At 40.9% G+C, this 24,985-nt stretch overlaps 1 protein-coding gene across 1 annotated transcript in view; it reads left to right on the top strand.

The window, feature by feature from the left end:
• CSMD1 (CUB and Sushi multiple domains 1) overlaps nt 1–24,985 on the top strand; it is a 2,081,403-nt gene that overhangs the window by 1,990,718 nt on the left and 65,700 nt on the right. Inside the window, exons 52-54 of the mRNA XM_011937546.1 lie at nt 4,716–4,889; nt 19,804–19,977; nt 21,744–21,917. Of these exons, the coding sequence (XP_011792936.1) occupies nt 4,716–4,889; nt 19,804–19,977; nt 21,744–21,917 (522 nt within the window). The remainder of the gene's footprint in view (nt 1–4,715; nt 4,890–19,803; nt 19,978–21,743; nt 21,918–24,985) is intronic.

The following is a 24,985-nucleotide window of genomic DNA, read 5'->3' as shown; positions in this document are numbered from 1 at the left end:
CTTCTTCGCAGAAGAAACACAGTGTCACTCTCGGCGTTGTATTGGATCAGGACCAACAGAATCTTCAAGGGTAGCATCACCCAAGTCACTGCTGCAGCTAAGAAGCAGGCATTTCCCCATTTTGTTTATTTATTTTTTTGACTCCCCAGGGTTCATCTTAGAGTGGCCCTGCTATAAGATCTCCCAGAACTTCCTTGTTGTCGGTCACTTATTTGCTTAGGAGCTGGAAATGTTAGAATTTCCCCGTCTGCTTGTCCAGGTAGCTCCAGATGCAGAGGTGAGCCTTGACCACCTACTAATCACATTCATAACAACTGTGGAATCAGCTGAGAAATTCACTGCTTTTTGAAGGGTTTGTGTTATTCTAACTCCAGGGTATTTTAATATGTCCCTAGAGAAAAACCCAGGTCTCCACAAGTGAATGGACAGAGACCATAGTCTCACCCTTAAACAGTGAGCTCTGCAGTCCTGTCCTTCAAGAAACAATAATAGAAAATTAAAATTTAATATCTAGAGGTGCCTACACACCTTCCTAGCACAATGTCTTCATACAAGTGGAAGGCTCCTTTTCTTTTCTTATTACGTTTATTTATTGTTTGATTTATTGTACATATTTAAAAAGAAAAACATGTATCACAGAAATCCATAATCACAAAAACTTATGTTGGCATTTTTAATTTTATACACACATACTGACTTAGTGAGCTACACTGGAATTTTGTAATATTGTAGATATTCAAAGAACACGGCCTAAATTCTGGGCTGTCTTTGTCTCTGGGCTGGTCTTTGAAGATCTCCTGTTTGTTACTAGAGACAGGCCTGGATTGATCATTAAACTTATGGGAGCCTGTGTTTATCAGCAGATGTATTTCATCTATATCCGAGGAAATCACAGAGTAGACATTGTCATTTCGATCCATTGCTGGAGTGGACATCGGACATCACTCAGGACTACCTACAGTTGAATTTTCTTGATAATATTCTCACAAGTAAATGCCCAGCTAACATCAAATAACTCTCGTGATAGCTCTTTGCCCCAGAGACAGCTGATTTCATGTTTGAACATTTCACTTTGAGTGAGGCTTCCTATGTGCCTTATATCCAGTGATTCATGGTGACTCTATGCCTCTAGGCCTAATAAAACAATTCCTGTCTCTGGTCTACACAGAATGCCTTCGTGCATTTGCAAACAACCATTGTGAGTCCACTGAGCCTTTTATTCACGGAAAAGAGCCCCTGCCTGCTGACATATTCCCAGCTGTTTATTCTTCATGGAGGTCTGAGTGTTCATTTGGCTTTTTTTTTCCAGCTAGAATGTATTTGAAAAGACCTACTCTTGAGTTTATGTTTATTTATCACACTCATAAGTAATATTCATATTTCTGATAGGAGTGCTGTCCTTATAGGTATGAGAACTGGTATGTCACAATACAACTTTTTTTAAATAGATATATTTCAACATGAATATAATAATAGAATTGACAGAAAGACAAAAAAGAGACTTTCCTGTGGGAACAGAGGCATGTGGCTCAGAATCCCCAGGGACAGTGAGAAAACATGCTGTGGATGTGGGATTGCAGGTGCATTCGGGATGTTGTGGGATTGCAGGTGCATTCAGGATGTTGTGGGATTGCAGGTGCATTTGGGATGTTGTGGGATTGCAGGTGCATTCGGGATGCTGTGGGATTACAGGTGCATTCTGGATGCTGTGGAATTACAGGTGCATTCGGGATGTTGTGGGATTGCAGGTGCATTCTGGATGCTGTCAGCCGAGTGTCTTGTGTGTGCAAAGACTTGCTCCCAGAGTTCAGAGGAAGCACTGCAGACTGTGAGCATGGACACACTTTGAATGAAATGGAAAAAAAAGGCAAACTTAAGAAATTCATTTTTAGAAACTTGAGAGGAAAAAGAACATAAAAATATGGCTTTCCCTTCAGTGTATGACAAAGCCTATTTTTAGTAGTGGGGGGCTTCCCCCTTTCAATCAGGCAAGATTTCTGAGTTATTGCTGCTATCTGTATTAATGCATTGGGTTTACTACCATACAAGGAAACTCTAGGTCTGAAATTCTATTATTTAACTACTGAAAAGCTAAAATGTTGCTTCATTACTTCTTCTTTACAATTGAGTAAATCTTGTTAGATGACACACTTAAAATAGTTTCGTCACCAGAGTATTTTTAACAGAGGCTTCAAGAATAGAAACAGCTGTACGAGCAGAGGGAGGTGTTCTTGCTGCTCTACCATGGAAGGCGAAGGTATGCAGAAACCTCCAAGAGGAATTTGACTCAGACCTCATTGTTGTTTAACGTTTTTCTGACAAGCATGAAAGTTTCAAGACAAGATCCAATTATCTTAAGTTGCTAAAAATGGATCTTTAAATATCATAGTTCAAGGAGAAGTTCACAGTGTTTGGGAAAAGGCTTAATGAAAAGTTCATAACAAATTGTAAAAATCTAAATCCTACTCAAATTCATTGACATTTGGTAGAGCAAACATATTAGCATATTACTAAATGCATGCGGTATGACACTGTAATAGTTTAGCAATCCCCAAAACCAATAAACCATATAAACCATGGAGGCTGTCTCAATAACAGTAATGTGCTGGTCGTGATGGACTCTCGAGCTGGACCTCCCAATTTCTGGTAGAGCCCCCCCCATAGAAAACACTGAGTCTGGCTGTGTCTGTCTGAACATTTGAAATAGAGCCTGGGTTGTGCTATCATATCATGGAGTAAAGACAGCTTAATTAAAAGGTCTGGGGCTTTTGGGAAGGCCCAGGTGGGAGGGTTCACTTGAGCCCAGGAGTTCCAGACAAGCCTGGACAACGCAGTGAGACCCTCACCTCTACGAAAATTTTTTTTAAAATGGCTGAGCATGCTGGTGCCCATGCCCCAAGCTACTTGGGAGGCTGAGCAGAAGGATCTCTTGAACCCAGGAGGTCAGGGCTGCTGCTGGGGCTACAGCTGTACCACTGCACCCTAGCCTGAGCGACAGAGCAAGACTCTTTCCATTAACAACAACAAAAGGGCTGGTCTTAGTGGTACATGCGTAATTTTATTTTCCTCACTTGAATTATCTCTAAAGGTTTTTCTACTTTTGATTCAATTGACTGAATATGTCCTGATTTATAATTTCATTGTTAACCCTGATTGAGCCTGCTTATGTGCAAGGGATGGCTTCTGTTTGAATCTAATGCACAAGCCTGTGCAGTGGGAGCTGTTATCAACCCATAACAGGGCCCAGAGACTTAGAAAATTGGCCAGTGCTGCCTGGCTCATGTCTGGCAGAACCAGGCCTGACCCTCGGTAGCCTGCAGCCAGAATCTGTGTTCTTCCTCACTATGTTTTACTGCTTCTTATGGTTTACTGTGAAAAAGGAAGGACTCAATGTTTGCCGCTGCATCTGCAGCGAAGCACCTACACATCAGTGCTCACGTAGCACTCTTAACACTTGCTTTGAATAGCTTTTCGAACACTTTCCTTCTTGCCTGTTTAAAACATATTCCAGCCTCTGAAGATAGGTTGGGCTGGATAACCTTGTGAGTTCCTCCCTTCCCTGAGATGCTGTGATCTTCTGTGCTCAAGTGTTTATGGATCTGAAGAGCCGAGATTTCAGTGGTATAGTAAGAATGTATAATGAGGGTGACCATTAACTTATTTCCCAAACTGGAGTACTTTCATGGGTGGAAAAGGACACAATCAATAACTGTGCTGGGACAGCAGGTGTAAACATAGGGCATAGAGTCACAGCATTGATGCCCACTTAAGGCCTAGTTTGTATGCACATTCTAATTTATGGAAAGGCACCAAATGCCCTTTGTAGTCAGCATTCTTACAGAGCTCATGATCCCAACAAATTATGCAAGTAACTAAAAGAACAAACTGAGCACTGCTATTGCAGTCAGAAGTCCTGGATACACTACTTTATCCAAGCTGGTTGGCTTTGGTAAAGAAAATTGGTATTCCTTATTTCCTGATAGGCTCATGAGGCTTCTAGTAATTACTACTATGTAATTCTTGGGATTGATATGGACAGAAAGGTAGAGAGATAGACAATTTGTTTGATAAATACACTTCTGCATTTACACTTTGTATACTGTATATTTTTTCAAGAACAGTTCAGCTATACCTGTCAGGATGAAAATAAAAATAACATTAATGGATTGAGGCACAGTGGCTCATGCCTGTAATCCCAGCATTTTGGGTGGCCGGGATGGGCAGATCTCTTGAGGTCAGGAGTTTGAGATCAGTCTGGCCAACATGGCAAAACACTGTCTCTACTAAAAATACAAAAATTAGCTGGGCATGGTGGCGGGCGCCTGTAATCGCAGCTACTCAGGAGGCTGAGGCAGGAGAATCGCTTGAACCTGGGAGGTAGAGGTAGCAGTGAGCCAGGATAGCCCCACTGCACTCCAACCTGGTCAACAGAGTAAGACTCCATCTCAACAGCAACAACAAACATTAATGGGTAATTGGAGAATCTAGAATGTTTTGGAATCCACTTTGAGCTTTGAGGTTTTTGTTTCAGGAGCATAAAGACGGAAAATTAAGGTTCTTAGGTGACTGGTCTATCCAGCCCTAAGCAGACATCTCTCAACCATGTTCTTAGTGAAAATTAAGACTAAAAATAGTGTTTTTTGTTTGTTTTTGTTTTGCACAGGAGTAATCTGCATAACTGAATTGATGTTCACTTTATTTTTTTTTCCTTCTAGTTATCTCGTGTGGAAGTCTTTCCTTTCCCCCAAATGGCAACAAGATTGGAACGTTGACAGTTTATGGGGCCACAGCTATATTTACGTGCAACACCGGCTACACACTTGTGGGATCTCACGTCAGAGAGTGCTTGGCAAATGGGCTCTGGAGTGGCACCGAAACTCGATGTCTGGGTAAATTCATCTATGTTCTGGCACTTACTTAATTCGAATAAACCTTAGAAATAGATTATAGCTGTGTAACACATATGACTTCTTGCTATAATGCCTGAAATCCTACCTGGGGTTGAAATGCTGCACTTCTGAAAGTAACTTTTTTCTTTGGGTATCTACAGGGATTTGTTTTTAATCTGAGCAATAAATGAAATATATTGTCTTACGTGCCACAGAGGCAATCTTACAAGAGTGCTGAGAATATACCTACACTCAAATGCCATGATGATTTTAGGACACACAAAAATGAATTTCAAAAATATTGTACATTTTATGTTTTTAAAAATTTTTTAATTATGTCAATGAATTGAAGTTATATTCATCCAAATTGACATAAGTACAGTGAATTATTTTAAATGCTCCATGTCTACAATAATTTGGTCTTCTTTTTTTAAAAACTTAAAATATTCTGCATAATTTTAAAAAATGGATTGAAAAATGTTTCCACTGGAAAATGCTTTGAATAAATGTATGAAACATCTTGAATAAGCTGTTTAAAGAACCACTGTTACTAAAGAGTGATCTTAGTAGGTCTCCTGGTCATTTGTAAAATATCTTACCTGCCTTTGGTTATTCTGAACCTTCTCCATGTTCTTCTTCTTCTTTTTTTTTTTTTAAATCACTCAAAGCCATAGAAACTGGAAGCTTTAAGCTTCTGAATCTCACGGGCTAGGATCACTTCAGGAACTAAGCCAGGCCCAGTAAACTTCAAATAGCAAAACCTGTTCTTCTTTTCATTTGGGAGAATCTGAAGAAAAAGGATGAAAGGAAGGTAGTGACCCTAGAGAAAAACCAGCCACCAAAAAGAGGTTCTCACACTTGTCTGTGAAACATTAGCTACTTATTTAAAACTACTGCAGTACTTACATGAATGCCGCTTGGTTTCTTCACTCTTTCTCGCTCTCTCTAATGTATTATTGAATATATGTCGTGCATTATATATTATTGAACACAGTTATATATATGAGTGTGTGTAGATGTGTCTGTCGTTGGGTGTCCTCATTACAGTTTTCAGTAGACGATGACATTTCCTTGGACTATGTATGCTTCTTCATGTAGAGAGTCACAAGTCCTTCTGGGAGTTTCCATGCATTCCTAAATATCCTTCTGAAATTGGCTGGCTATGGAACAGCACTCTCCTTTAGGCAGCTTTGGTGTGGACTAGCTCTTCTGTCTGGAGCTTGGTCGTCTCAAAGAATGAAGTCCTACCGGGAGGAAACTAGGTGGTCCAAGACACTTATGTCTAACAGTATGTACCACATCTCTGTTAGTAATTGTAAACATGAAAATGAATAGCAACTTACACTTGGTTGCTGCTCTGCTGCTTACAAACATCCCTAATCTCATCCTTTTGGTCATTACCAATTCAGGATGCAGGAAAGGCCTTCATTGTTGCTTTGGGAGTTTAAGTGACACATTCGGTTTACATAACTGTTCAATGATGGGTCAGCTTGGGGCTTATAGATCCCTGATAAGCCTTTATCTATCTTGTGTTATTCCTCTGTCTGAAAGTTAAGGCTTTGGAGTAGAAAGGATGAGATACATGTTGAATAGTTGGCTGCCTGGAGATGCCCCCAAACATGCCTCAGTGCTATGCAATACATTTTAGAAGCTTCTGAAAGATGAATTGCTCATAAATGAGTCTATTTGCTCAGAGGAAAATAAGGAAGAAGAGAAATGCCCAGGTTATAATGTATGAAACATTTGTGTTGTAGATATTGGATACAGCATATAAGGAATAATAAAATTGGAAGAGACATAGAGTAGTTAAAGGGAAAAAATAGAAAAAAGGTTAGAAATGACACATACATGTGTAAATACTAATGGATAAACCATGGGTAATTCGTTTAGCACGAACATTTTGAAAGTTAATAAATAGAGTTTTGCGGCTACCACTGTAACTGGAAGGGTTGAGATTCATAGTGTGTGAAGCATGGTAATGAAGCATATCCCTTTACCAAAGACATCTTTTGCGGGGGGGTGACAGCGTGTGGAACTCAGCAAAAACGTATGTCCACAAGAAACCATAAAGATGTATGTGAGACTCAGAGGAAAATAGGGATGAGTGAGTAAAAAGGTAGGAGAACAGAGATGATACTGCTTGAGTAGATTATATGACTCTAAGATAGACGAAGGGAACAGAGGCTGCAATCCTAAATCTACACAAATATTTAATAGAGTAGCAATTGGATACCTCCATAATCCAAATATCAACTAGGTGCCATATTTGGAGACAATGATTATAAATGATGATATTTATTGATGAGTTAAAATGCACATGGCATTTGTGAGATTTATCTGATTAGAACATACAGTAAGTGCTTATTCCTTTGACCTACAGATAAGAAAGAAAGCATAGAGAAGTGAAGAATTTGCCCAACATGGTAAAACCGAGAATACTATCATGCTAATCCAGACCCTAAGGAAGAGTGTTGTGTTAACTAGAAGCGAAATGAGCTCTGGAACCTGGATTAGTCTCATCTGGAGGTGCATGCATGGGGCAGGTGCAAGGGTCTTTGTGCCTTAGTTCTGCCTGGTTAATTGTGTCCTTCATCCTGTACTGCCAGGATGCTGATGTGCTCTCGCCTATCAGACTTGCTATTGCTTTTCTTCCATCTCTTAACTTGTTATTGAATTAACCCTTTCCCTGTTTCCATGACCATGGCCCTTTTGAAAATCACTCTGGGTTTCCACCAAGCTAAACGTCCTTGAGTAACCTTCAGGTTCATCTGGAGGAAACTTCATGCTGGAGTAAACGAGATAGTTGTAGTGGGGAAATGACTGGTACTACACAGGCAGTTGGTAAGGATATATATTTTTTTAATTCTGAAAACAAGCTATATAATCATGACTTTAACACTAAAAAAGATGACCCCTTGACAAAACAAAATATCCCCCAAAACTATGACTATAAAAAACCAGGCCGGGCACTATGGCTCATGCCTGTAGTCCCAGAACTTTGGGTGGCCAAGGCAGGCGGATCATGAGGTCAGGAGATCAAGACCATCCTGGCTAACATGGTGAAACCCTATCTCTACTAAAATTACAAAAAATTAGCGGGACATGGTGGCAGGCACCTGTAGTCCCAGCTACTTGGGAGGCTAAGGCAAGAGAAGGGCATGAACCTGGGAGGTGGAGCTTGCAGTGAGCCGAGATCGTGCCACTGCACTCCAGCCTGGGCGACAGAGCGAGACTCCATCTCAAAAAAAAAAAAAAAAAAGAAAGAAAAAAGAAAAAACAACAACAACAAATCACCCAATCGGGAAAAAATGGGAAATTACCCAAAAAAACAGAGACAGCTACACCAGATTTTCTACAAGAAATTCAATTTTCAAGCAAAACAACTGTCCCAGGACATATTGAAGAGAATGAAATGCGTTTTTAAAGAGAGTGTCTTGAGAAACAAATCCATCACGAATTGGAAATGATGTGAAGTGTTAGGAACCCCAAGAAGGCTGCCTCAATTATGCTTAAAACAAGAACCAAATTCATTCTTGAAATTGGTATGAAAATGGATGATTATTCAGTTTTTTTTTAATTTTTTTTTAATTTTTTTCATTCAGACGCTGTCTTCCTAAATTGCCTAGGCTGGTCTTGAACTCCTGGGCTCAAGCAGTCCTCCCGCCTTAGACTCCCAAAGTACTGGGATTATAGGCAGACATTTTTAAAATCAGAAACTGGCACCCTCCAAAGATAAGAAGCTTATAAAAGAGAACTTCAGAGTTCTCAATGAAGTTGTGTCTCCTGCCCAGGAGAATTTCATCTGAACCAGCTGAGGGGACTAAAAAATCACACTACTGAGTTACTGGCAGTGTTCTTGGTGAGACATTATGGAAAGGAAGAACCCTAGAGGGAAACTCATATCTAATGTGGTTGTTCACACAACAGGAAAAGAAGCTAGTTGTTCAAAACCATGAATTGACTTGATGATATACAGAGCAGATATCCCAGCATATTCGTCATAAGTAACTTAGGAAATGTATTTTCACAAAGAACTCATAAAGTTTCACAAGACACCATGTGAGTTTGGATCCATTTTGTTTCTGTTTAATATTGTTATGAGATGGGTATTTGTAAGCACCATTCAGAAATGGTGTTTCTGAATCAAAAATTTTTGTTCCTATCTTCAATTAGGGCATAATAATGATTCTAGTAGAAAGAGTGAAAATAATATTGGATGATGGATTCAGGATCTCAAATTCTCATGATAAGCCAAACAAAAGAATATAATCAAAATTAATGTAAAATTTTTCTCAGAGTAAAAATAATTTCAACATATATGATAACAGGAAGTTCTGAGTTCATAGTATACAGGCAGGGAACTTGGGAGTTTGGGTAAGAGCAGGCTCATATGCGATGAGTGCTCCCACGCGATGCTCAGGCTGAATCTTATTAATAAGATTCCTCCCATCCTCTGTTCACCCAGAAATCCCATATCCAGAATCATGACTTCAGTTTTTTAATAGTTTAAGTGGGCTCTTGAGGAATTGCTCTGTATCTGTGGTGATGGATCTGGTACCTATGATCTTTGAGGACTGTTTGGATTTTTTTTTTTTTTCCTGAGATGAGTCTCACTCAGTTGCCCAGGCTGGAGTACAGTGGTGTGATCTCAGCTCACTGCAACCTCCCCCTCCTGGGTTCAGGCAATTCTCCTGCCTCACCCTCCCGAGTAGCTGGGATTACAGGTGTCTGCTACCACACCCAGCAAATACTTTGCATGTTTAGTAGAGACGGGGTTTTACCATGTTGGCCAGGCTGGTCTGGAACTCCTGACCTTGGGTGATCCACCCCCTCAGCCTCACACAGTGCTGGGATTACAGGCGTGAGGCAACACGCCAGGCTGGAAAATTTTTGATATTACTTTGACAGAGAGAAAAGTAAGGTCCTTCATAACTATTTTCACATATTTAAAATGTTATCAGGTGAAAGATGGAAGAAACTAGTTGTGGGAAGTTGTTTTCCCTATCAGTGCCAGCCCTGACTGAGGGGTAGAGTCAGCATGAAGACCGTGCTGAGATCGACACATTTTAATCAGGAATATGTGGGTGGGAAAAAAGAAATAAACATCAAGTTAATTGTGTATATCTGCCAAGGCAAGGCCTAGGTTGAAGCAGACATCACATGTGCATACTTCCAATTGCACATGGGTTTGTAATAGCAGTGTATTTGTCTGTTCTCATGCTGCTAAGAAAGACATACCTGAGACTGGGTAATGTATAAAGGAAAGGGGTTTAATGAACCCACAGTTCTACCTGGCTGGGGAGGCTTCACAATCATGGTGGAAGGTAAAGGAGAAGCAAAGGCACATCTTACATGGTGGCAGGCAAGAGAGCTTGTGCAGGGGAACTCCCTTTATGAAACCACCAGATCTCACGAGACTTACTACCACGAGAAGAGAAACACCCGCCCCCATGATTCAATTATCTCCTCCTGGCCCCACCCTGGACAACTGGGGATTATTACAATTTCAGGTGAGATTTGGGTGGGGACACAGTCAAACCATATCAAGCAGGCACTGTGTACAGAGAAAGAGAGCTTTTGGAATCAGTGTAAAAAATCCCCACATCCCCCTTCATTTGTGTATTTTTAAACAAGTGGATCTTCCCAACAAGGCAACAAAGACTTTATGCAAAAGGCAGGGTCCACTTTGTTTCTTTAGATTAAATTCCTTTGGGCTGTATAGCCTAGATCCACTATCTTTTCCATCCTTGTGCAAAATTTTTTAACAGAAACATTTTTTTTTTTTTCCAAATTGTGGCTGAGATATTTTGTAGCTTATTTCTGGGGCTACTAGAAAGAATACTGTTTCCTGAGATTGTGCTTCAGTTTCGTGTGCAATGTGACTCATACTTCTGGCATACTAGTTGTTTCCAGTGACTTCCAACATGGGGGAATATGCTGGAATCCTTTTTGAATATTGCAGCTGGAGTGGCTAAGCATGGGAATGGATGAGCTTTGACAGACTGAGTCTTGAGAATGTCAACTCTAGGAGAGCTGTAGTTAAGGAAAGGAGAGATGATTTTCTATGTCTGATATTCAAGAACTCAATCCATGCTGTGTTTTAGGTCCCTAGTCTAGGTTCTAAGAAGAACCCTTGAGAGAATATGGAGTGTGCATGTAAATATCATTATAAATAGATTTTGAGCAAAGTAATGCACAGGTGCATGAGAATACACTGTTACAAAATTTAGCCCACCCTTCATCAACATGATCACTCCTGCATTATTACTCGGATCTCCCAGAGTTCTGTAAATTGCCAAGGATCTGCTCTAATTTACCAGCTGTGCTGTGTAATGCTACACCTCTCCCCAGGCCACAGAATTACGCACCGAGAATATGGACCTGGTATTCACTCTCTCAGGCACCTGCTAATCCACCCAGGAAGTTTATAATCTACTTGATCCTTTAATTATTTTCTCCTGTTTATCTTCCCTGTGGTAGTTTGCATAAACCAACAGAGAACACACAAACTAGAAAGAGGTTATAGTTTGTGGTCTAGGTTTCCTGTCACAGAATCTCACATTCATATTTTGAAAACATTTACATCATTTAGACGTTTCAGCACGTAAGAATCCATCCTCTCTGCACTGTGTTACCTCTTCAATCTCTAGTGTTCAAGATATAAGTGATAGATTGAGCTATTTCCCACATAAAGGACATTATCATTTTTTATTAGATTGTTTTGCTATTGTTGGAAATAAGTTTGCATTTATTGCATGATTTTAACCATGAGGAGGTGAATCGTTCTGTAAATACAATATCATGGTTATTTATATGGCTAAAATAGCTAGATGACATGATTCAAAATACTGTTTTTAGACTGTAGTTGTTCATAGTTCTTAGATAATCAAATTTAAATATATTCTTCAATTGCCTTGTATTTTGGAAAGATCCACATAAAATATTTAGTAAAACAACTGATTATGATAATGCTTATATCACAGCAGAAAGGTAATATTAGAGCATAAAGATTAGCACCACCTTCCCTGCCCCCCACCCCCCGCATCTTTGCTATACCATCTTAAGTGTAAAATATGTTCTGTATGTTAGTCAGGAAAACTCCCTATACCAGTCCTCAGATTTTCCAAATCATTGTCAGTGGCTAGGGAATAAATAGCAAAATTCTCAGCTGTGGGTTTTTCTGTCATATTTCTGAATAGTATTTAATGCTATTTTTCTTGTTCCTCAAGAACTATCGTGCAGCATTCAGAGATTAATAAAATATGGTTCTTTTTGAAATCTATACTCTAAGGAATAAATAAGGTAAATACCAAGTAGCATTAATAGAAAGTTGAGAATAGGCAGGGCACTGTGGCTTATGCCTGTAATCCCAGCACTTTAGGAGGCCAAGGCGGGTGGATCACGAGGTCAGGAGTTCGAGACCAGCCTGGCCAACATAGCAAAGCCCCACCTCTACTAAAAATACAAAAAATTCGCTGGACGTAGTGGTGGGCACCTGTAATCCCAGCTACTTGGGAGGCTGAGGGAGGAGAATCGCATGAACCTGGGAGGTGGAGGTTGCAGTGGGCTGAGATCATGCCATTGCACTCCAGCCTGAGTGACAGAGCAAAATTTCATCTCACAAAAAAAAAAAAAAAGAAAGAAAAAGTTGGGAATAAAATAATGGCAAAAGGGAGATATAGGCAAAGTACTTGAGAAATCCAGGTGAGGGTGGGAGCAACCTAGAGGCTGATAGAAGGGTAGATGTGGGGGAAACCACCCTGATTTTGGTGGAATTCCAGCAAGCAGGCGTGGGGTAAAGCCATTCCAGAAAGCAAGAGCTGCGAACATGGTATCAACAGCATAGGTGTGGAATAAGGCCCAAGGAAGTCAGACTTGCCTGAAACAAGCAGGTGCTGGGGTCGGGTCGAACTCTCGACGGCCGCATGGTCACAAGAGCCTGAACTGATAGGGCCACAAGGTGGTAGAAAAGATCTGATAACTCTGACACCCACTCTAGAGCAGGCTTTGAGCTGAGTCCCGACGCACAGAGCATGGTGCTGCACTCAGAACTCACAGTCCAATAGGGGAAGCGCATAGGTAGGAAAAATTACAATGCCATCTGCTAAATCCCAAACAAAACACAGTAGAAAACTAGGAGGCTGGGTGTTTTAAACAGGCAGCACCAAAGGTAGGCTCTCGTATTGTAGGGCAAACCTGAAGTAAGGGAGATCTTTGCATCTTGTATGAATGGGCAGCTCTTCCTTTGGGGTTTGTGGAAGATGTGCACCTGCGGTGGATTTGGACTGAGGTTTGAGGGACAGAAACATGTGACACTGGCAGGCAGAACTGCAGAGGAAGCTTTAGGACGATGAGGCAGGATAGGCCCAGGGAAGAAGGTGGGAATGTGGTATTTTCAGGAACTACACTGAGACAAGGAACAGATGGAAGATTACTGAAAGCCCGGTAGACAGTCCAAATCATGGCCCTGGTTTGAGGTTTTCTTCAAACCAAATAGGTTTAAAAAAGCTGTCATTCACTAAGGTGCGTGAAGCAGAGATTTGATCAAATGGATTTGTGGCAGAGGACTCGGGCCCGTGTTTGATGCTATCATGAACAGTACAGAGTGCTGTATGCTCTGCAAGGCCAATACCTCCATGTTGGACGAATTCCACACACTGTGATACCATGCACATCCATGCATGGGCGAAGTCGGTCAGCACTGCCCCTAGAAATTGCACTTGGAGGGGAAAAAAAATAGCACCTCATTGATCAATATCCAAATGTGTTTCTTTAGCATATGCAGATCTAGAGATTTAAATATGTCTGTTGATGTGTACTGCTAATAATAGTTTTTCCTGCTTATAAGCGAATCTGATCCACCTGACATTTTGTGACCATTTGTTAATACTCAAGAAAAGTTTGCAAATTGGCTTTGGAATCTACTGCCCAAATAACTCTGACTTTAGCCCAAAGACCATGTTATTGCACAGAATGGATAGACTAAAGTATACTGTATTCCCCTACAGGCACGGGATATTTGTATGTATTTTATTTTCACCAATAAGTACCAATAATCACAAAGCAAATACTGAGGTTGAATATTTGGCTTATAGATTTTCTGAAAATGGATTCCATTCTAATCCCCGGACCAATATTTAGTATTTGTACTGCTACAAACCTGCACATTGAAGAGGTGACCTTCAAGTAGGATCGTCTGGGGGCAAAAGTGCGTGTGTGGGAGACCTAGTGAGAGGGGAGAGATCCTGCGGTTCCAATGGAAGGAGCTGATTCCTCCCCAAAGAATGCAGGGCTCCAGGTCTGTCCTCTGTCATGGGAGACATTGTGGCCACATTCCCACTGGTATATGGGGTTTCTGCGGGGGAAGTGAAACAGTGGAACTTTATTACATTTCCAAATCAGGGAACCCATTTCTAAAATCACACCAGTCTAGGTACTTGTCGGAGACTCTCACCTGCTGTACCTGCATTTGAGGTGTTCACTCTTTGCGTGTGTTATGATGTTAAGGTAAATCTGCTACCGAGTACCTCAGGTCTCTTCGAGGGTCCACCTTGTGCCCGTCACTCAGCAAGTCACCACTAACAATCAGTGTGATGGTTTTTAAGTTGCAAACCGCATGACTCCTTTCAGTATCAAAAGCAAGTGCTGCAAAAACAGTGCGGACAGCATAGCTAACAAAGCCAAATCCGGTCCACCAACAAGATTCCTCCTCTAAAACACAGCTTGGTAGAACCGCATTCCAGAAAACATAGGTCACCCGGGGGGCACGCTGGAGCTCTGAAGGAACCAGTTTCTGAATGTTCACTCTACTGGAAACAAACAGACAAAACAAGCTTTTGTTCTCTCAGCAAGGTTTTTTATAACTTACACACTAAAAGACTCGTGCGGTGGAATTGAGATGGAACTCTAGAAACAAAGGCTTTGAGAGGCTGTCCTTGCAGAGGCCCCTGCTCTCCTGTGTTAAACTCTATAAACGGCAGGTGTGCGGCCTCCCCTGGTCTAAGTGTGGGCCACACTGTGTGGGTGTTAATGGAGTGAGTGGTTTCCCCTGTGTCTGTCCCTAACGAACTTCAGACTAAACTGACCTCACAGAGGGAATTCAGCCACTTTCTGCCCTCCCGAGTGCTTTGGCACAAACGTAGTTTGCAGGCAAACCTTGACCAATCAAGAAACTAGGCCTTTCCTCCTTCTCGAGCCTTCTTCCTGACGTTTTGCTTGCGACATACTCTGTTTCTTTGCTATGAAAATGGACTCAATATTCCACTCGTCTTGCTACCAGTCTCTGTGCTTTGTTCAAACGTTTGGTAGATTTTATTTCTTTCAAATCCAATTTTAGGGAAAGAATGTTAAAAAAAAACTCACCTTTTTTCTATTTGAGATATTTTAAACAAAATATAATAGCAGTTTATAATTACAAACGGTAACAAAGCTTTCGTCAGACACAGAACAGAGTAGACTGAAAAACTAGTGATTTTCAAAGCTTAGGGTACGGAAACTCTTTGTAACGCAGGACAGACGTCGAGATTCCTGGGACCCACCCAGTGTACTGCAGAGTCCATACATATAACACCTCAGTGGTTCTGAGGTTTCATGGTATTATTACTATTATTGTTTTTATTATTTTTTGAGACAGAGTCTTGCTCTGTCATCCAGGCTGGAGTGCGGTGGTAAAATCTCAGCTCACTGCAACTTCCGCCTCCAAAGTTCAAGCAATTCCTCTGGCTCAGCCTCCCAAGCAGCTGGGACTACAGGCATGTGCCACCTCGATTGGCTGATTTTTGTATTTTTAGTAGAGATGGGCTTTCACTATGTTGGCCAGGCTGGTCTTGAACTCCTGACCTCAGATGATTCACCTACCTCAGCCCCTCAAAGTGCTGGGATTACAGGCATGAGCCACTGCGCCTGGCCACAGTATTCTTATTCCGATGACATGTTTTGTAGTATAGTGCGTAAAACGGAGTCGCCGGAGCAGACCATTGCATTCTTGGTTCTGTCACTGGTTCTCTCTACAATTTTAAGCAGTTGGTGAATTACCCCGACCACAGTTATACCTGTCCTCAGCATGGAGAAAATGAAGAATTAAAATGTAAAATTCGTAAAGTGTGGTAGTAACTGAATTGTTAATTCATGGCTTGAGCTAAAAGACAATGCAGCAATTCCATGAGGATATATTTACATTATCTATCTATATACATTGGATTAAAAATCATATGAATTTGGCCGGGCACAGTGGCTCACGCCTGTAATCCCAGCACTTTGGGAGGCCAAGGCGGGCAGATCACGAGGTCAGGAGATCGAGACCATCCTGGCTAACAAGGTGAAACCCCGTCTCTACTAAAAACACAAAAATTAGCTGCTGGGCGTGGTGGTGGGCGCCTGCAGTCCCAGCTACTTGGGAGGTGGAGGCAGGAGAATGGCATGAACCCAGGAGGTGGAGCTTACAGTGAGCCAAGATCGTGCCACTGCACTCCAACCTGGGCAACAGAGCGAGACTGCCCAGTAGTGAGGTTATTCTATTTCTATTCGTTTAAACAAGTACTCAGTGAGTGACTAATATGTTAAAGACACTGCAGAGAAGCATGAACATATTACATTTCATTCTGATGAAAGAGAGAGAGGCTTTCTAGGTTTTGTGTAGATGACTCAAAACCAAGACTACATTAAAGATATTAAAAGAAAAAGTAACTCACATACAAACCATATAGAATAATACTATCGTAGACTAATAGAATCTTAAATTTAAAATAGAGCTCAAAATTCATTAAGTTCAAATTCCTCCTAATGCAATTTTCCCTTCCTCAACATGTTGACACAATATCATTGAGATTTGGGTTAAATAGTATTCTGTGAGTGAAATTGTGTGGTTATCCTCTAGTTGTAATAACCTATAATTGGTCTAAGATTTTGAATGTTTTAAAACAGAATTAACTGATGGCTGGACAGTGAAAAGAAGTAAAAACCAGATTGCTATCTACTTGTTTCAAAATAGGAAGCCACATTGAAGAAATAATTGTTCCATATTAGCAAGCTTAGATACTCGGCAATCCTGCCAATACATAACTTTTTTTTTCATCAGGCAAGGAGGTAAAATGAAATGTTTTTGAAGGACATCCTCTGTTTTCTTTAGGCATTTGGTGCCAATTCCTCAGAGAACTGAAATGACCATGTGTCAGAGAGAGTTGCTGTTGGGAATCTTTATTTACAATCATGGCTGTCAGGCTTCCTGCCTGATTTCTAGAGTACACAGGTGCTTCCTTGACCATTACAAGCACTTGTTTGCCAAGTTCCCAAAGAAGACTGCAACTTCAAACTATGTGCACTCATGAAAAACTCAGTTTAGAAAAATAGTAAGGTTTCAAAGGAGTCATGTTTGTCTAAGTCAAGAATGAGGCCTGGACAGATTATCTAAAATGAGAGAGAATCTATTAAAATGCACCCCTCTTCACATTGCTGTTACCTTTGGTCTCAAGTCCCCTCCACTTGGAGTAGTTCCAAGCTTCAGAAGTAATCCCAAAAAGGAATTGTTGGTGTCATTTTATTGTGTGTTTCTAAAAACTGGCTATTCTATGCCTCACCTCAGAAATGGCTGGGATCTCTTATGCTGGGCTGATGGGCTCCTCTGGCTCTCACCAGTCCTCATCTCCCTGTCTCTAGGATTGGAATGATGGCTCCATCTCCCCCATGCACGACAGAGCATGTTGTGCAAAGGACAGTGTCTGGAAAGGGGGAACCTTCAGAGCCAGTGTCCTCTGTGCCATTGGTAACACTTGCGGCTTCAGGGGGTCTGTCTTCAAAATATGGACAACATTCACCCTCATCCACCTTCTCTGCTTGTATCAAGTCTCATGTGTGGGAGTGATTGGGACAGATCCCCAGAACTGACTTATTGATCCGATTGACTGGAATACCTGCCAATGCAGTAAAATTAGCCAAATCTAGCCTGGCTTTTTGTGATCTAACCTCTTCTACGAGTTGAGGCAAAGATCAGATTCTCCTTTCTCTCTTTCCTCTGCAATGTTACCTTTCTAATAATAAATTTGTTCTCCAAAATAGGAGAACACAGTGTTTCTAAACTTTATCTTAAGCAGAAATATAGATTATGATTTTAACTTTCCCTAGAAGGATATACTTAATCCCAAAGGAGTATGACAACAATTTTGCAATTTCTCAAATCTGGGTGTGCAGGAACTTGTGTGGAGCATCATTGGCTGTGTTCCCTGTTGGGGAAATAAGTGGGCAGGGAAAATCTCCACCTTGATATTCTGCATGGACCCCAGGCTTCTGTAGCTGATAAGTTCCTTTCTATAACTTCAAAGATAAACATTGACTATTACTTTTAGAATGGGTGTACTCTCGCTTTATTGCAAAATTCCTCTTAAACCAATTGTTTGTCTGATTTATTCTTTATTTTCCTGTGAATTAAGCAAAATAAATGTTGATGCAACTATAGGACAGTGACAAAGATGATTATTTAGGAACTCACAGCGAATGTTTTCTCTTCTTGTGAATCCAAACCCCAGGTGTAACACAGGTCTCGTTCATGTAAGTTACCCTTAAGCCTTTAAATTTTGTTGATTTAATAAGAATACCCTTTCCATATATGCGAGGAAGGGAGAGAGAGAAAAGGAGAAGTTGGAGGAAATAAAGAAAAGTGAGAGCAGTAAAGAGGCAGAAGGAGACGGAAAAGAAGGTAATAAAATGGTTGGTTGTGGTGGCTCACACCTGTCATGCCAGCACTTTGGGAGGCTGAGGCAGGAGGATTGCTTAAGCTCAGGGGTTGAAGACCAGCCTAAACAACATAATGAAACCCTGTCTCTACCACTACTACTACTACTACTACTACTACTACTACTACTACTACTACTACTACTAGTACTGCTGATAATAATAATAAACTACTCGGGTATGGTGGCGCGTACCCGTAGTCCCAGCTCCTCAGGAGGCTCAAGCCAAAGGATGACTTGAACCCAAGAGTTTGAGGCTGCAGTGAGCCGTGATGATACCACTGCATTCCAGCCTGGGTGACAAAGCAAGAACCTGTCTAAAAAATAAAAATAAATAAAAATAAAAAAGGTGGGAGGGAGTGGAATAATGTCAGAGGATCCTTCTCCATGTGGAAGCTCTGTTAGTAAAGCTCTTTCAATGCCATGTTTGTCAATCGTTTTACTGTCTACACGGACATTCTGTCTCCTCTTAAGTAAAGACGCCTGCCCCGATCCTGCCCTTCTTCCTGTTCTTTCACTATACTCCTGGGTAAGCCCTGCCACCTGTTAGTTTGAACCGTCAGCTGTGCATGCTCCTGTTTTCCCAAGCCCACGGTAACTTCAGCACATCCGTCCCTCGAACTCTAGACTTCTCTTTTCAACTGATTCTGGGCCATTTTTACCCAGACATCAGCTCACTCATAACTCAGATTTTCATAATTCACGTTGAACTTATTCTCCAATCCCTGTCTTTCCACTTGGAATTTCACAGGTAATTTGATTTTCTAGTGTGTCAGATTAGAAGCCCTCCTCACCAGTCTCCTAACTACCCATAATCAATAGGTTAAGAAGCCCTGTTCATACTAATTCCAAGAATTCCTTCTTTACTTTTTGCTTTGATTTGAAAATAGTATAACAAGGTAAATAACAGAATACAGGTAAGCAAAATAAATGAAATGAATAGATGAGAAAATCACAACTAGGAAAATACAAACCATTTCATATTAGAAATATTATTTTATCTACGATTTCTGAAAAAAATGATAAAAAGAAAAAGTATTTAGAAGTATACATATATATGTGAAGAGAAAGATTTCAATAAGTTGTGCCTTTAATACTGTTATTGACTTGATAATAAAAGTAAGTTATGAAGGTACTACTTTTATAAATGACAAACACTCTAAATTTTAAAACTGGTTTTATGCTTTTAGCTGGCCACTGCGGTTCCCCAGACCCAATTGTGAATGGTCACATTAGTGGAGATGGTTTCAGTTACAGAGACACTGTGGTTTACCAGTGCAATCCTGGTTTCCGGCTCGTGGGAACTTCCGTGAGGATATGCCTGCAAGACCACAAGTGGTCTGGACAGACGCCAGTCTGTGTCCGTAAGTGCACTCTTTGTGGATGAATTCATCAGATGCTTCCTTTTGCCACAGTGTCTTTGGTTATTGGGTCACAATACACACCTGTTTAATCTTCACTGTGAAACAGAACAGCGAACTTTTGGTTTTGCCTGTACAAAGAAAGAGAACGGGAGAGCTGTCATGTGCACGCTTTCTTTTTTTTCTTGGATCTCCTTCCCGTTTTCTTGCCTTCAAACTCCTTTTCCTGACTCCACATTTAATTTGCTTATTAATTCATTTTCAACGGATCCCTGGCTAAGTAGTGTCATGGATTCCTCCTCCCTGATATTATCACAGGATAAACTGGGTGGAGAGAAAAGCTGATTGTAGGAGGGTGGAGGTGCAGGGTCTGGGGTCTGCTGGGCAGCTTTGCAGTCTTAGAAACAGTGCCACTCCCTGCCTCATCCATGTTATGTGTATTTTTGTCATTGTTTCGTCAAGAATATAGGGAGTTTTGTAAGCACTCTTTCTTTTACTTGAAAGAGGTAAAACTGGCCAGGTGCAGTGGCTCACGACTGTAATCCCAGCACTTTGGGAGGCCAAGACAGGTGGATCACCTGAGGTCAGGAGTTCAAGACCACCCTGGCCAATATGGCAAAACCCCATTTCTACTAAAAATATAAAAATTAGCCTGGCGTGGTGGCACGCACCTGTAATCCCAGCTACTAGAAGGGGCTCAGGCAGGAGAATTGCTTAAACCCTGGAGATGGAGGTTGCAGTGAGCAGAAATCGTGCTGCTGCCCCCCAGCCTGGGCAACAGAGCAAGACTCTGTTTTCCAAACACACAAAAAAAATAGAAAGAGGTAAAATTACATGTAATGAATGATCAACGTTGAACTACATAACTTCAGAGATAAATATTGATTATTTTTAGAATAATATACTCTCACTTTATTGCCCAATTTCCCTTAAACCAATTGTTTTCCTAAAATATTGTGTATTTTCCTATGAATTAGACAAAAGAAATGTTAATAAAACAGTGACAAGGATTATATGTAATAGTGCTGTGAAAATGTACAAAATTCAAGGGTAAAAGCTTTACTTAGAGGAAAAAATATTGTTGGCAAGATAAATGGGGAAGAAAACACCAGTTTTATGACTGTCGTGTGTTTCTTTTGAAAGGGTGAATGATGGATATCTCTCCCTGATCTGTCTTGCTGTTATCTGGGGCATGACATAATGACAGTTCCCTACATTTCAAAGGATCATACAACAGAGATTCTCAACAAAATAGGACCTGAGTGTGCTTAGTTATTTTGCTAATTTCATGATGTGTAAATTGATATTGCAGTAATTTATACATGGACAATTTAAAGTATCAAACAAATCCCCATACTGTCTCAAAAGGAGGGCTTCGCAAACTCAGCTGGTGTGTATGGAGAAAATATTCAAAACTCATGATTAATACAAGAATTTTTAGCATCTCTTGTTTTTCACTGCTTCATTTTTAAAGCATTTGGTATTCTGTCATGATTCAAGAGAGAAGTAATAATTATGATGATGAAGAAAGTGCATTTGGCAGGTGTTTGTTATTTTCCACAATTATATTAAAAGCCTGTAGGGTCAGCCTGTGGTTCTAGCTCCCAATATTCCCTTCCGAATATAAATACCATCTGTAAACTGCCTGATTAGTGGAAAACCTTCAGCCCATACAGTTAGCCTGCCTGCATGTTTCTTAGTAAATGATCCCAAGTGAAGGTGATGACCTGTTCGATATTTAACAATGGCGTTGACCTGTCTCTCTACAGCCATCACCTGTGGCCACCCTGGAAACCCTGCCCACGGGTTCACTAACGGCAGCGAGTTCAACCTGAATGACGTCGTGAATTTCACCTGTAACACGGGCTATTTGCTGCAGGGCGCGTCCCGAGCCCAGTGTCGGAGCAACGGCCAGTGGAGTAGCCCTCTGCCCACGTGTCGAGGTAGGAGAAGCATCCAGGAATGAGCCCTTGGCTCTGAGAGTGTTGTAGGCGGCCCAGTAACACCAAAGAGGCTGTCTCCATGAATCCAGGGCGATGCATCAAGAGTTCTGCAAACTCTCACCATTCAGGTGTGAAAGCATTTCCGAGAGTAAGCACAAAGCTCTCCGTGGCTTTTTCCTGTCTGTGGCTGGATGTTCAATCACGAAAATCTAGAATTCTCTCCTTTAAAGACAACTCATCTTCCATTTCTCTTTTTATTCATTCATTTACACGTTTATTTCTACCCTGTATAGTTAGCACTGGGGGGGGGGCGTTATGCTTCTAATTTTATGAATGTCTTTACGAAGCTCTTACTGTTTTTAATTTTCAGTTATTTATTTTTTGATTCATTTCTTTAAACATAGTCGCAGAGACCTGGGCTAAATCTGAGCTTCCAGGAAAATTCTGTTCTGTCTTTGTTGCCTTTCTAGATGTTTGAGCTCATAATGTTGAAGATTTCATTTCAATTACTTTCCATTAAACATCTCTCTTACTGATGGTGCATTGTACTTTAGTGTGAAGGGCAAGTAGTTTTTTATGGTAGTAAGATGAAATTAAAGCCAGGAACGTATCAATGTCTCTTTCTCTGATGAGAACCTCTCTTACCTTAGGGCTCCCACAGGAGCTATCTTCAAATCAGCTGATAGCAGAGTGGGAACCCAAGTCATTTAAAAAAAGATTAGAAGTTGTATTGAAGTTGGCTACTCAGCTGCAGAGTTCTGCCTCAGGTCTAAATTGGAGGGCTTGGTGTCAACTCAGAGGCTGAGCAAAGACTCCTAGCTCTACTTTCCCTAAAATGCTAGTGCTGTCAGGATCAGAATGTTTGGGATTTGACCAACACACAAATGAAACCCAGTTCAGTCAATTAACCACAGCGCAAAATGCAAAGGGTTGGGGGTAAAGCCAGTGTCCCTGCCTCCGCTGAGCCCCAGCCCCTGACCAGACAAGGGAGCGACCCCCCTTAGAGAGCCCAGGGACGTGGGTCAGTCCCAGATGCACAAGGGTGAGCTTGCGGGAATCACAGCTTTCATTTTATCCAAACATGGTCTCCCTCAAAAAATAAACACTAAGAGAGGAACGTGGTTACCGATTTCACCTGAACTACAACTTTTCTTCTTCTTTCACTATATTTGTGTTTGTTTTTCCTTTAATAATTACATGGGAAATATCTGATGTGCAGAATTAGGGTTGAAATGATCTCTTTCGCTTTAGTTTCACAATCACAAGGAATAAGAGGAGATGCAAAATACTGCTGTGTTCTCATTCTAGCATAATTCAACCTTTTTGGCAGTTGAACTCTTATGACTGGCAACTGTGCAGTGGTGTTTTAGGAAGTATGGAGCAGGGCCTAGCAAAATAGGCTCTGAAGCTCAAGAGAGCCGGCAGTGACTCTGTGTGGAGGCCACAGGACTCCATAGGGAGCAGAGCTGAGTTTACTGCCTAGGCCTGATACTTCAGAGTCAAACATCCCCCACTCCACCCTTGGCTTCTCACAATCGTGTGTGTGTCTATTAGCAGTGTGCTTCGTTTCTTTACTTAGTAACAGCATTATCTCAGTGAAATTCTAACATTGGAGATCTTGTGGGTCATCATCCTGAAAAGAAGCTGATTTCCTTTGTAATCTCTCATTTTTAAAAATACCTGAGCAAATATGTTAACATTGCGTTTTAAGATGGTAAGTTATTAAATTACATGTTTATATGGAATATGTAAATTACATCATATGTGCAGCGTGTTATTTTTCTTAGGATAAAATATCATCAATTCTCTTTTTTTTCCATTAAAGTCCTCCTTTTCTCTGTTGAATGAGTAAATACATTCATAATAAAATGTTTCATTTGGAGATAATTATAGATTCCCAGGCAGGCATTAGGTATAATACAGAGAGGTCCTTTTTATCCTCTACCCACTTTCACCCAGTGGTAGAATCTTGCAAACTTAGAGGACATTAGAACAACCAGCATATGGACATTGATGTGGTCAAGATAGGGAATGTCCATTGTCACAAGCTCCCCTTATAAACACACCCACACATCCCAACCTCATTCTTAATTCCTGGCATCCACTAACCTGCTCTGCACTAACCTGACCTTCTCCCTTCAAGAATGTTCTATAAATGAGTGCAATCAGGTGGTGTGCAGCCTTCTGAGAAGGACCCTTTCATTCAACATAATTCTCCGGAGATTCATCCAAGTTGTGGCCTATGTCAATAATTCAGTCCCTTTTTTCGGTGGAGTAGAATTTCATGGTACAGATGTAACAGTTTGTTTCACCATTTACCCACTGAAGGACGTCTGGGTTGATTCCAGACTTCACTGTCACAAACAATGCTGCTATGAGCTGTTATGAACAGGATTTTGTGTGGTTATAAGTTTTCGTTTCTCTGGGAAAAATGCCCAAGAGTATAAATGGTACTGGGACATATGGTATTTGCAAGTTTGGTTTTATAAGAAACTGCCAAGCATTTTTGCAGCATGGCGGTACTGTCTGTCATCCCTACTGACCATGTGTGGGCGATGAAGTTTCTCCACATCCTCTCCAGCATTCAGTGCGGTCCCTCTGTCTTATTTTAGCTTTCTTGATAGATGTGCAGTGGCAGCTTTCTGTGGTGTTCACTTGCTGTTTCCTGAAGGCTAACGATGAGAGTACCTTGTCTGGTGATGATCTCCATCTATACCGGGAAATGTCTATTCATGCCTTTTGCTCACGTCCTAATGGAATAGTTTGGATTTTTTTGTTTGTTTTTTAAGATTGAGTTTCAAGAGTTCTTTATTCTATGTCATAGTCATTTGTCAGGTATATGATTGGCAAAATTCTTCCCAGTCTCTCGTTTGACTTTTCTCCTCTTCACAGGGTCCTTCGAGCAGCAGAAGTTTTAAATTTATCATCTTTTCTTTTTATGGGTCATGGTATTGATGTCTAGTCTAAGAATTCTGCCAACACCTAGATCTTGATGTGTTCCTCTATTTTTTCTATCACTTTGCCTTTGATATATTTTGGAGTCTATGAACCATTTTGTGTTAATTTCT

Source organism: Colobus angolensis, unplaced genomic scaffold, assembly GCF_000951035.1.
Source record: "Colobus angolensis palliatus isolate OR3802 unplaced genomic scaffold, Cang.pa_1.0 Scaffold165, whole genome shotgun sequence".
NCBI classification, from domain to species: domain Eukaryota; kingdom Metazoa; phylum Chordata; class Mammalia; order Primates; family Cercopithecidae; genus Colobus; species Colobus angolensis.
This window is presented reverse-complemented; position numbering and strand designations above follow the sequence as displayed.